The sequence below is a fragment of the Trachemys scripta genome, chromosome 2 (assembly GCF_013100865.1).
Source record: "Trachemys scripta elegans isolate TJP31775 chromosome 2, CAS_Tse_1.0, whole genome shotgun sequence".
Lineage (NCBI taxonomy): Eukaryota > Metazoa > Chordata > Testudines > Emydidae > Trachemys > Trachemys scripta.
This window is the reverse complement of record NC_048299.1, coordinates 3,385,615-3,399,007: the sequence shown is the minus strand read 5'-3', so window position 1 is coordinate 3,399,007 and position 13,393 is coordinate 3,385,615. Positions and strand designations below refer to the sequence as shown.

The 13,393-nt window shown below is 55.7% G+C and overlaps 1 protein-coding gene across 1 annotated transcript in view; it reads left to right on the top strand.

Annotated features, from left to right (window-relative positions):
* Positions 1 to 8,995, top strand: part of NBEAL2 (neurobeachin like 2) — a 186,933-nt gene extending 177,938 nt beyond the window's left edge. Inside the window, 3 exon segments of the mRNA XM_034759758.1 lie at positions 1,764 to 1,912; positions 3,637 to 3,772; positions 4,402 to 8,995. Of these exon segments, the coding sequence (XP_034615649.1) occupies positions 1,764 to 1,912; positions 3,637 to 3,772; positions 4,402 to 4,512 (396 nt within the window). The 3' untranslated portion in view covers positions 4,513 to 8,995.
* The last annotated feature ends 4,398 nt before the right edge of the window (positions 8,996 to 13,393 follow it).

Sequence of the window (13,393 nt, the reverse complement as noted above, 5' to 3'; positions counted from 1 at the left end):
AATTCATTTAAATTACAATACAGAACCGTATTTCCTGCCCCTCCCCCCCGCCCCCCAGAAGCAGTGCAAAGGCTTGGGGGAGTTGGGGTAACGGAGGAGCTGAGGGAGAGGGAAGGAACCTGGGTGTGGGTGGGGAGCAGCAAGAGATTGTTAGGGAGCCTCCCCCATGCAGACCCTGGCTGACCCCTGGCCTCTCCCATTCAGTCAGGCATATCTGTCCTTGTCCCCATGTGTCCCATGCAGCACCCCCTGTCCCCATGTGTCTCTGTGCCCCCTCAGCCACCCCTTTCCCCCATGTGTTCCTGCACCCCCTCCTTCTGGCCCCATGTAGCCCAGCGCCTCCATTCCCATTCAGCCACTACCCCAGTCTATCCTCTCCTAATAGCCTTTAAGAACCCCAGTCTGTCACCCCCCAGCCCCACGCTGTATGTCCCCCCATATTCCCTGTCTCCTGACCTGGCCACGCTGGCAGGGTGCTGGCAGGCAGGCAACCTCTTCCCTTCCCTATTGGCTGCTCCCACGCAGGAGTGGCTGCTCTGTATTAGCACCACAGCGGCCCCGGGTGAGCAAAAGGCAGAACTGTAGCGACTTTTTGGCAGAAGTTATTTTCTGCGGGGGAAAAAACATTATGCACGGTACATTAATTATGTGCACACGCAGTGGTGCAGAATTCCCCCAGGAGTACTACTTGCTATGCCTCGAGGAGACTCTCCAGGTGTGTCTACACTGCAGTTAGACAGCTGCGGCCCGTCAATTGTGGTGTAGACGTTCAGGGACCCTCCTGCCCAGGCTCCAGCCCAAACCCGAACGTCTGCACTCCCACTAAACAGCCCCTTAGCACAGGCCCTGCGAGCCGGCATGGGCCAGCCGCAGGTTTTTAACTGCAGTGCAGACTTACCCTGAGAGCACACAGGGAAACTTAATCCAAGCTGGTGAGTTTCTCCTGGTTTCACACCTACGCCGGGAGGGTCCCACAATGCATGTGTGGGGGTGTAAATGTATCTAGAGATATGGAAAATTTGCATCTCCAAGAGGGAAAATGAGAGTGAAGGGTCTTGTGTAGCGTGGAGGTTTCTTGCAGATGGTTAGGCTGAGCACAGCCGCTGCTCCGGTTTCAATGGTTTCATCGAAAGAGGTCGTTCCACATGATTGCAGTGAAGAGAGCTCAAAAGTTGCTCCCTCTCTGAGGCTCCATCTGTCGATCCAAAGTGCTGGTTCCCGTAGTGTCTCAATGCATTGCGTAGCTCTCGTATTGCAGTGAGACCTGTCGCTTTTCTGTCCTCCTGGTCACGCTAGGTATTTGGCTGGTATAGTAAAGTGCTGTTCTTCTCTTAAAAATGGCATCCTCACCTCTCGTGGATCTGCTCCCGGCGTGGATCCAGAGGCATGTTTTACTGAAGGCTCTGGGGAGATTTTCACTCTTCCAACTCCGCAGAGCCAGTACTGCTAAGTGGGAGGACGCTGGTTCTTACTCCTTTGTGTGCATCACCAGCGGGATTGGGTAGTAAGTTCCAGTCTCACCTGTGGCAGGCAGTGGGGAGGCATTGCTGATGGTATAGCTCGGCCTGCAGAACCTTTATGGCTGGTGATGCTCGAGAAGGTAAGAACCAGGCCCATTTGAACGGGGAGTCATGGAGAGATGGTTCCTTGGCCACGCCCAAAGCTGTTCACCCAGTCGCGTCCTAGAATAGAGGCGCCCTTGGAAAGTTTTCAACCCATTGTCGGTTGCTCCCCCAACGCCCTTCTCGTTTCTCTTGTTGAAGGATAAATTTGCCCTGCACCTTTATTCCGTCAACGGCAAGCATCTCTCCTCCGTCCTGCTGGAGGAGCACGTCACAGCCCTGTGTGTCACCGAGGAGTTCGTGGTTCTGGGGACCATGCAGTGTTCTCTCCAGATCTTGGATCTTCAGAGGTAAATGTCCCCTCGTCGGTTTCCTGGGCCCACCACCAGCGCCGTGTGTCACTCCCGTGCAGGGGACAAGGGTCCCAAGTGTGTCACAGCCATGATCCTCCGTGTGCGGCGAACGTTCTTCCTCAGTTGCTGTCTCTAAAACCACCCAGCGTGTGGGTCGATAGCATAGCGTGTGGGTCTTGCATCTGCACCTCTCTTCCCCCCAGGGTAGCCTACCATCTTCTGGAGGAGCTGCCCCGCGGACGAGATATACTCATGCAGCCATTAACGTCCCGTTTTATTCAGGATGAGATTAGGGCATGGCTGGTACCTTATGCTCAGTAGCACGGGAGGTGAAATGTACTAATGGGTAAGGCGCGGGGCTCCCAAGCGGGGTTGTGGGTTCATGTCCCATCTGGGGGTGAGCTGAATGTGTTCTCTGGCCTGTGTTCAGACTAGATGATCACAATGGTCCCTTCTGGCCATAAAGTCCACGAATGGGAATGGAGATTATTCTTTTGGGATTACATTGAAATCCTCTGCTGGTTTCCCTGGCCCATAGAATCCGTACTGATGAGGTGTCTGTTGGGGCCGTATCTGGGGCCTCCTTACAGGGATTAGGAAGCTGACATTTGCAGTGGGGAAGAATAACACAGTCCTTCACGCTTGTGTTGGTTGCAACATGTCAGAGGCAGTTTAATTTTCAAGCAATATTGCAAGGGGGAGAGTGCACGACGGCAGGTCTCCCAAAAGATAAACGATTACGGCAAGCATTTATACCTTTTGATACACACAGTAATGATCAACAACTGCATTGTGTTTATACATATTCCTTCCTGCTATCTTACTTTCCTCAGCAGTTCTTGCTACAGTCTGCGTTCCATTCTTATCTAGCACCAGGTCAAAACAACCGCTCTTACAGTTCTTTTCCACTCGCCCGGCCGTGCCTGGAAGTCTCGTGTTATTAGCGGTTAGAGTTAGCCTGACTCTTGCTCTTCCTAAAAGACTAAGATGTCTGCGCTTTTTTCCCGCTTCCACGGCAGGTTGGGGCAAACCTGCCTGTGGCCCTGTCCAGTTTGATCTGGTCTTGATGGCTCTTGTGGGTGAAAGCGAATCACTGCGCGGGGCCGGGCTACTGGTGACACTATGGACGGCACTTAAAACTGGATTTATGGACCCCTGAAAACGTGGTTCTCCCTGCTGGCCTTGTGGGATTCTGTATGGCAGGAATTCCAGATCAGATTGACTCTTGTTTGCGAAGTGAAATGGTTTGGTTTTCCCAACCACCAGCCTGGGATCTGAGAGTCAAGCTTGGCTTTCTCCTTTTCACGCGTCGCCCCCGTCCCAAAGGGTCTGTGGAATAAAACTCTGCCCTCAGAGGCTCGCACAAGCCAGTTGTCCCGGTGTGGCATTTCTCCCTGCAACTGGGACTTAGCCGACTATTTGACTGATGCAGAAGCCAGACTGGGACCCAGCTCCCTGTCCTGGAGCTGCGTCGGCTTGGCTGGGTGAACAGGTGTGAAATGCAGTAAAATCCCCAGATCTGGCTCGGAGCGCAGCCAGGAGCCGGTTTGCTGCGTGAGCAGGGCGCTTTGAGGGACCCCCGATTTAAAGATCCGGGAGAGGGGGTGGGTTCGGGCGGTCTCTGGCAGGGCACCCTGCCCGTCTGTCCCTTTCCACAGTCCGCGCTGAGTCCCCAGCAGCTCTCCCCACTGTTTAAATGCCCCCCCTCCTTGCCGTTGCAGCCTCCAAGCAGCGGTGTTGCCAATGCCCATGAAGGTCCCGGTTCACAGCGTGTCCGTGACCAAGGAGAAGAGTCACATCCTGGTGGGGCTGGAGGATGGGAAGCTGATTGTGGTGGGAGCAGGCCAGCCCTCGGAGGTAAACGGAGACCGTGGTTCGGTGGGGGTGGGCGGGAACGGGTGCAGTATGAGCTGGAAGCACCAGTGAAGTAGTTGCATGATTGCAGGCGGGGGGTGAGACTAGGAAAGCACTGCATTCCCGGCCAGCCCAGTTAGGCGCCAAGGTGGGCCCATAGCCATGAATGAAGTCTGCGCCGCTGTCTGCAGACTGAGGGATTGACTCCTTGTGGGCGGCATGACGGCAGGGCTGGATTTCCCACAGCAGAACGCTCGAAATCCGGCCCCTCTCCGGAGCGTGAAATGGCTGGGATCAGCCAAGCCTTGGCACGAACCCTTAGGACAAAGGTTCTGCCCGCTCCACCCCGCTGTCTTTGGTGAGACGGCTCGTCCGTGCCGGAGGGCGGGCTCCAACCCTCGAGGGGCTGGGCATCCCAGGGGCCGGGCGACTGCACAGCCCAGCTGTGTGATGAGACCCTGGCCTGGAGAGCGGGGCTCTGTGATGCAGGGCGGCCCCCTTTACAGAAGCCGGATCTGTAACGTAACCAAGACGGACTACGGCCCTGCTTCCGCCGAGCGACCCCATCCCTCTCCACGAAGCACCTCCACGTCGCTCCTCAGCCCTGCCCCTTCATTCTGCTTTCTCCCCAGGTGCGGACGGGGCAGTTCCACAGACGGCTGTGGCGTTCCACGCGCCGGATCTCCCAGGTCTCCTCCGGAGAGACCGAGTACAACCCGCCCGAGTCCAAGGGACAGGCTTGATGTGAGGTGACCTGTCCCCAGAGCATTACTGGACAGAGATGTCCTGCAGCAGGACGTCTCTGAGGGGTGGCGGAGGGGGCCGGTCCAGCCTCGCCACTCGGAGGTATCTGCACTTCCCCAGGGAGCATGGCGATCACCGGGAACCGTGGGAGCCTTGCCGCACCGGGGCTCTCGACCACTCGCTCTCCGAGTATGCAGAGCTCCGGATCCCTTTCCGAGCCAGGGGCCTGCACCGGTGACCCTGGCTCGCCGAGCCAGGATGCACGTGGGATGATCTGGCGTCCCCCCAGCCCATCCCGTTTCCTGCAGAGCTTGAAGTGAAAAACGTTTTTGTATTCTTCTTTGTGACTTTCTCGCTGGATGGAGAGGCCAGGAAACCCGCAGCCGGTGCCCCCTGCCGCCCAGCAGGGAAACATCGCAATAGATGCGAGCCGATGACCATCGCTGCATTCTCAGTCCTCCTTGGGTGGCCTTAACCAGACCCTGTTGCACTACGTAGAGAACTTGTACCAAAACCAAGGACTGCTTTCGGCAGGAGGCCTATCTGCTGCAGAAAAGCTTTAATGTGATGAGACTGGCGAGAGCCTGTTCTGTTTTCCTCCCAGAGGTTGAATTTTGGAGGGCAACAAATACCAGGGGCCCACAAAGAAACCTACTGATCCCCAAATCCTAGATGTGTATAGACCCCCTGCTGGCAAAGAAGGGTGTTGCGCTTTCATTGGGATTCTTCAAAATATGGTTTGTCTGCCTCTTCCAACAGGGGCACCCAAATCCAGCACCTCCCAGGGCCCCCGTCATTTGCTGGTGGGGCCTCTTCTAACTTTCCTATTGATTTATACGTTTTTTAAAAAAACAAAAATAAATGTGCACAATCTTCTTGTCTCCCAAGACTGGTCTGTTCCATGGAGTACGAGCCGGCGGGGCTCATTGGATGACTTCACCAGCAATAAAACCCGGCCGTTCGTTAGCTTTGCCTTCCTCCTGCAGCTCCGCGGCTGTAACGGAACTCCTGCCTGGCTGCGCACCGGATACCCCTGCTTGTAGCGGGAAGGAGAGTTCTTCTGTCTGTCCGTCCGTCTGTTTCTGATACTGAAGTGGCACATCGTAAATAGGAATTGGCCCAGAAAGAGGCTTGTTTTTGCAGCCAACGGCCAACCCTTCGCTGCTCTTAACCAACTGGGTGGGTTGGGGGGGTGGTCCAGTCCTGCAGACTTTCCATCCCTGGTCATGGTGAGTTTTGAACCCCACGCTGGCACCTTCTCTGAGGGACCCAGGTTCTGATCTCTGCATGGCCAAGGCCTTGTTGATCCAGAGAGGAACGGGGGATGGGGGGTTGCGTTAGGCTAGAAGCAGCCGTCTGAGGTTAGTGATGTTTGTGCCTTGGGCATCTCCCCATTCAGACCTAGCTCGCAGCAGCAGGGAGCCCAGCAGTCCCCGTGAAAACGGAACATTCCATGTTTACGATGCAGGGCATGAGCCCATCACCAGAGCGTCTGGGAGTGAATGGCCCCCAAACAAGGGGGCGATGGATCGATCCTTGCAGGACACGGTTACTGTCACTTAGCTGGAAGGTGGAGGGAGCTGCCGTGTTGTTCCCCACACTTCCTCTCCCTGATTTAAAAACTCTCCTTCCATCAGGTAAGCCAGGGGTGGAAGAGACTGGTGGGGCTTTACTCCAGCCATGCTCCGGATGCGTCTGGGTGGAGAGCTGTGGAACCCACAGCCTTTCTGCCTCGTGTTGATGTTTGCAATAACAAGCGCCCTGGTGCCAGTCAGCTCTCCCTGCCCCTGGCGCCAGTGACTGTCCATCACTGGGCTGGGCTTTGGTTTGGAGAGGAAGGGTAGTGATTAGCTTGATGCCGTAGGGAATTCCACACCTGACTCCAACCCCCCTCGAACTCGGGAGATGTTGGTATCTTGGCTTGAGCTTCATAAACGGCTGGATCCAAACTTCCCAGAGACAGGGGAGCGGAGATTCAGTTCTGGATCCAAAGCTCATGACTCAATCCCATCTCTCTGCAGAACCCCATGAAACTTCACGGTCCTAGAGTCAGGAGGGGTTGTAGTGAGGTGGGGTGTGGGTTGAAGAGCAGTCTGTCCTTTCCCCTCCTCCCCAACCCATTCCCTGGCTCTAGGAAAGGGATCTCTCCCCTGCCCCCGTATACTCTAGGTATGTTACGCCACAGTATGGAGACAGGCTGCTCCCCCATGACCAGGGATTTCTCCTAGAAGTCGCAGGTCCCTGGTGAAGATCTGTGGGAGGGAGGCAGGGTGGATGGTATGAAACGCAAAGAGATGGTCAAGGAATGTTACCATCTGAGTTCGATTCTTGACGGGCTCAAAGCCATGTGCCCTGGGTTGCTAGTCACTATCCCGTTGAGCGATGTGCTTTGCTTTTATTATTCATAACAATGGGTCGTTAAAGCCGCTGCACCTTCCATCCTTGCAACTTTCTTCCGTCGGTCCGCCAGGGTCCCTTTCCGTCAAACTACAACAGAGGATGGTTACAAATGGTTTGGATCTTCCACGCCGTGACGCCTCCTGACCAAAAAAGGGACAGTCTCTGCCTTGGGACACTGTCATTCGGTAGCTTCTTTCCAACAAGGGCTGAGAGGAGAGGACATGGGTCCGTTGTGGCTCATGCTGGAGGAAACATCTACTGTAGGCCTGGGACAATCATCTGCAGATGCTGAATTGCAAATGCCACTAAGAAGGGGAGAGAGGCTCTCTAAATGCACTGCTTGTTAGCCACCGGACCCTGTTGCGTGCGGAGGTTGCTGCTGGTCTGGAGGTGACTTTGTGATGGGTGGCTGGTTAGATCACGCTCGTGCACTGAACAGCACCTCAATTCTCTTCACAAAGAAAAACAAAAAAGGCAAGAAGAACCAACACTGGGCAAGAGGCTCAAACAATGCTCTCAACTTCATACCCTGGGTGAAGATCAGGGTTTAACCACCGACAGTGCAATATTTGCAACTTGTAGAGAAGACGTTTTTTAGCACGTGTGCTGTATTGAGGTTTGTGTGTATATAATACTATATATATATATATATATAGTTTTTGTAACTTTTTTGAATGATGTAAATCTAAAGATTTCTACTACTTTTTTTTCCAAAAACGGGGTGGTAAGTATTTGGAGCTTCCCAGAATCCCGCTGGCTTTTATAGAGCACCAAGGGACCTACAAGCCTCACCGTGGATTTTTCTGTCATCCTTCTTAGAATTGCTCGGGACAGTGGAAATTCAAGGGGTCGTTGCTGGCCCTGTTCTGAAGATGCTTGAATGCCAGGGGTACCTGCTCTCTGGTTGGCCTCTGCCATGTTCTTCTACTTGAAGAATTTTTTCTTTCCCTCCTTTCACTTTGCTTGTACCTTCTCTGGTTATATGGAGTCAGGATGCAACTTGCTGAGGGCTCTTTCTGCTCCAGGCTTCTTCACAGATAGCAATGCTTGGGCCATGCTCTGAGACTTCTGTGTGGGGAAGAATCTGGCAGGTTGGGATGCTCCCCTTCAAGGGGAATGGTTTCCTTCTGACCTGCAAGATTCCTTCCAGCTCCACTCATCCCTGGAATAACAATGTGAAACCTGGTCTTCAATCTTGAGTGTCTACGTTACAGGGCCCGGTTGTTTAAGTTGTCATTTGGGCAAGCTAACGTAAGCACCCAAATTTGGAAAAAAAACTGGCCCCCATGCCTAATCCCTGCGTGCAGTGTGGTATGACTGTGGGGTGGTTACATGGGGGCCCCCCTACTTCTCTACCTCTTTTGGGAAATGAATGGCTCATGGTGGATCTGCCTTTTGGGGAAGTGAATTCAAGCAAGTGGTTTGACTAGGGTAGCACCACTGGTACTCCCAGCTCTCCGGCCTGCCGCATGTAGTGTTGGAGCCTTCGTGCCAATCAGTTGTGCAACACACTGATCTCCAAGCATCCTGAATCTTGGGGAGGAGGCGTGTTAACAAATCCACCATCCTTGTGTGAGATTGCATCCCATGCAGATTTGAATGCAGTTCTCATTCCTGTATGGAATAGAGCAGTGTTTGCTTGGGGAGACTGGCAAAGAATTTGCAGTCACAGGTTGATAGCTGAGAGCCAACCCAGGAATTCAGACTCCCCGTCTCTGACCAAGTGGTCCTCCAGGCATTATTTATGGAACCATTGCCTATGCTTTTCCTTTAGAGCCAGCCGTGAGGAGAAATGGACTAGCCAAGTCTTTCACTCACACACTCCAGTCCCCACTGTCCAGCAGGGAAGAGAAGGGCGAATGACAAATCCACACAAGGGGTGTGTTTGGTGCTCAGAAAAATGTATTTCTATTGTAGCTTTGTCTACAGATTCTTTCCAAAAGTAAAATAAAGCACAATCCGATTAAAAAAAACATTTATGCCTTAAACTTGAAGAGGAACATGGCCTCATTCTGTAGGGGGATGGGTTGTCCGGTTTGCTAGCAATGTACGGTGGATGTGATCTTTAATAAACTTTATAAAGGAATACACGTTCTCAACTCCTTGACCTTCCCTCCCCCTCCCCCCACTGCACCCACTTCCTGTGTGATAAAACTTGGCATTTCTTTAGCATCTTTCATAAGAGGACCTCAAAATGCTTGACAGCCATAAATGAAGACTTGATTTACCCATCTGCAATGTGGGATCTTTCTGTCTTGGGAATTTTGATGACTTGCCCAAGGTTGTACCCCAAGTCTGTGGTGGAGCTGGGCGCCGAACCCAGGTGTCCTGGTTCCCAGCACAGTTCTTCCTCATGGCCATCACTAAGTTGCATGGGTAATTTTTGTTTGTTGCCCGCAGCAGTGTAATCTCATCCATATTGACACAGTGGATATTGTGTGTGTGTGTGTGTGTGTGTGTGTTACACATTTAGGGCCCTGCCTTCTGCGTGTGCAGACAGATGGCACTTTGTGAACATTTCTGAAAACCTACAAATGGATTGAACTACGCAAGAGAAATGCCAGGAGCGCCACAGGGCCGAGTTAAGGTTGCTGTGAGGACTTAACATCTGCATTTCTTTGAACCTTCCTTGTCTAAAACTTTCACACGGGTCTCAATGTAGCTTGGGCATTAGCCGCAGCTGTAGAGATTCGTGTGCTTTTAAACACAGATCAGGAGTTCAGTCCGCACAGGTGCCCCAACCAATGAGCCAGCATGAGACCTCTGGGACTGGCTTTTCTGCCCGAGCTGAACTTCTCCATTCAATGAGGTCAGGTACTGGAAAGAGCTCCCTTCCCAAGTTGTTCCTGTCCTATAACCTCCGTGCCCAGCCACGTACAGCCTGTACTTTGAGGCTGGAGAGGGACGCTGGCTAGCTGCATTCTGGAGTGACTTCTGCAGCCCTTTGCATCGCCAGGCCAGGGTGAGAAGTAGCACGCTTGTCGGCTGTCCCACGTGGAACAGCCCCGAGAGAGGAACTGGGGATCCCGTTCAACCCCGGTGCGGTGCTGACGGCAGTGGGTTTACCCCTGTTTGCCCTCACGTCCAAACGCTTCCACCGGGGCAGGCGGCGTGGCCTCCTGCGGGGCTGCAGTTAGGGAAGTCGCATGTGTGGCAAAAAAGTTGCCCCAAGTTGGAATCAAAACTCAGGGAGGTGGGCAACCATCCCAGGGGGGCAGAGACTGAGTCTTCCTTTGGTGCGGGGAAGGCCCCGCACAGCCTGGATCTCATCTCAGCAGGAAGGAGGGGACTTGGGAGCATGAGCCCCTTTTCCGCGCTGGGCTTGCCTCCGTGTTCCTTGCCCGGCTTCTGAATGTCCGTCTGGCTACGATCCCTAGCGTGGATGGGCCCTGAGGCATTTCTCTAGAGCCTCATCCCTGGGCTAGCTAAAGATCGTCCCTGGGAGCCAGCCAGAGCTGGCCCTCTCTCATGGCAGGGATGTGGGCATCTTGGCTAAAGCTCCAGCCCCCAGGTGAGGTGTCCTCAGAGCTCAGACCTGGTCTGCCTCCTGCCAGGTTCTCAGCCAGGATCAGTGCCGGGGGCTCCCACCTGTCTGTTTGGGTTTCAGCTTCTAATGAGAACCAGAACACACACCCCTCTGTTGGACAGCGTCTGCTCGCAGGGGGGAATCTCTCTTCCTCTTTGCAGGCTCTTTGAACCCTGGACCGACAGCCCAGACCTCTGCCACTTGGACTAGAGGGACGGCTCCCTGAGCTGGCAGCAGTAGTGGGCTGTTCACGCAGGCTGGGGTACTCCAGAGAGAATTGCAATGATCCCTTTGCCTTGGTATGGGCTTCTGGAGCAGTGCCTCTCTAAGTTAACCCTGCCGCTGCTGGCTGGCATGCTGTAGGTTCCCCCCGTGAGCTTGTGCCACTCAGTGCCCCCCATTAGACCCAACCGCTGCCTGGGTGGCAGTGGGATTCGAACGAGGAGGAGCTACTGCAAAGGGCCTGCGCTGAAAGGGTTAAACAGCGAAGATAGCTGCAGCTTCCAACCTTCCTCCATCCCTGATGCCCTCTCTGCAAGGCTTTTAACACTTCAAGACACCAAAGAATCAAGCTTGACAGGAAGTGTTACCCTAGCGTGCATAGGGAAACTGAGGCACAGACTATAAAGCCCCATAGTTTCAGAGACGGCTTCTGCTTTGGGTTGCTTTACGGGATGGGTACCCGCCTTCAGACGCCCGACTCTGCGGGACATAAGTCGGCTTCAGCTGACGGCGATCGGACCTGCGGGCACCCAACGCCTCAGCGGGCTGGGCTCCTTCCTGATGCCTCGAGTCGGGGCCAGCCAAAATGGAGGCACCGAAATGGTCAGAGTCCGTTTGGGACTCGGGGACCTAACTGAAGTGCCCAAAGGAAGCCAGCAGCAGGGCTAGACCCCAGGGGTCCTCACCACAGTGCGAGAGGGGTGTATCCGGGGCAGTGGGCACTGAAGGAAGCCTGCATTCATCAGCCAGTCGCGGAGGGGGGAGTGGGTGGCACCTGCAGGAGTGGCCGTGCCCAGTGCTGGTGGTGGGCGAGGTAGGGGGGTGAAGAGGAACGTCAGGCAGCTGGTGGAGCGCTGCCAGGCGCTGGGCGTGCACCTGAGGCCTCTTGTGAAGAAGACAGACATACACGATGGTGTGTGGGCTGGGTGTTGGGTGCCCCTTGGATCTCCCTTCCCCCTGCCTCTGGGTGCCCCCCGGCTCTGCTTCCCCCCAGCCCTGCTCTCCTCGCCTGCTCTCTGGCTCCTGTTCTGTGCTTGTGCAGGCGAGCCGGGGACCTCATGACGGGGGAGAGGCACCAGGGCATCGTGGTAGCCATGCTGGCCAAGGCCCGGCTCTTCGCCATCACCCGCTGCCCTTGGACAAGCTGGAGCTGTGCCCAGCCCTGGCTAAGCGCCTGCCGGCTTTCCGGGTGGCCTGGGGCAAGCCCTGCCTGGTGGAACTGAACCCGGAGTGCGAGAACGGTGGACGTGCGGGAGACCCCAGCTCAGCGGTGGGGGGGGATGCCTGGGGGCAGGGAAGACCTAGCCCTGCCAAGTGCCCCCTCCTGGGCTGTTCCTTCGAGGGGCGTTAGCACCCCAGTCAAGCACTGGCGCAGTCTCAGTGGAGGGGCCCAGGCCTCACGACCTTGGGCTCCAGCAGCCTCGGAGGTGTTGGTAATAGCGGAGAAATTTGTTTCTCTACCACTGAGGGGGCTCGGGGCTTGTGCTGCCAATCCTCCCCCTGCGCTGATCCGCGTCAACCAGCTCACGGGGGTTTTTTTACGGTCCCTTTTCCGTTCTGTTTGCCCTGGCGCACTCTCTCCTCCGGGCTTTAGGGGGCGCCCAGGAGCCAATCTGCCGTGGCGGTGGGGGAGCGCTGTGGCCAATGCCCAGCGCCCCAGCGCTCCTGCCCGCTTCAGACGGGAATATTTCTGTCAGATGTTTCTGAGGATGTTAAATTAGTTGCAGACAGGAAGTGGCATGCGGGGGGGCAGCACATTCCAGGCCTTTACAGCCTTTAATCACCCAAATGTGAAGCAGAGGAGGCGGCGGCAGAGAAAACGGGGCGAAGGAGAGCTGCAAGCCACAGCTGGTGTGGGAGCCGCTGGTCGCAGGCTTTGGCTGGGTGGGGAAGGCTGCTGTGGCCGGAGGAAGGAGGCGGCGGCGTTGTCTTTGGGCCGTCAAATCCCAGGGCGACCAGCCTCTGGTATCAGCCGCTTCCCGGGGCTGCTTCCGAGGCAGGTGAATTCTTCAGTAACGTGCTACGACCCCGGCCGCTGGGCTGGTGGAGGGCCTTGCGGTTCCTGTGGCGGCATGGACCTTGGGAGCCCTAGGGTTCGACACTCTCCCTGGGCAACCTTGGGCATGCCCCTTAGCCGCTCTCTGCCTCGGTTTCCCAACTTGTACAATGCGGAGATGATACGGGGGGAGGGGGAGGAATAAATCCAGCTGTTAACGAGCTTCGATGCTGCGCTGCCGGGAGCCCTAGACGAGCTAGGGAGGTAGATGGCCCCTGCTCTGGCTGCATGAGGATAGAAATGGTCCTCTCCTCAATTACGGCCCTGCCTCTTCCCCTCAGCAGAGGCAGGGGCTCACCGGAGGAATTGCTGCTCCCTTTCTTCTGGGCCCGCTGTGTACGGAGAGAGAGGCCTTGGTTCCAGCAGGGGCCGATCGCCCTTCTCTCTCCTGCCCTCCCAGTCTGCCGGGGCTTTTTAGGGGGCTGCCCCCACAGCTCTTGTGCCCGGCATGCTGCCGTGCAGGCAGATGGGGCAGCGGACGCTTCTCTCCCTGTTCCTCTGCGCTGCCTACCCGCCCAGCAGCTCCAGCTCGGGCCAGCTGCCCCTGACCGCTGCAGCAACGGGGGTATGGGTGGAGGAAAGTGGGGGAGCCCAGCCTTGGAGGGGGAGGGGAAAGCGGGGCGCCCAGCACTGGGGTAATACAAGGTCAGGGGTTGGGGCGTCTCCTAACTTGAGC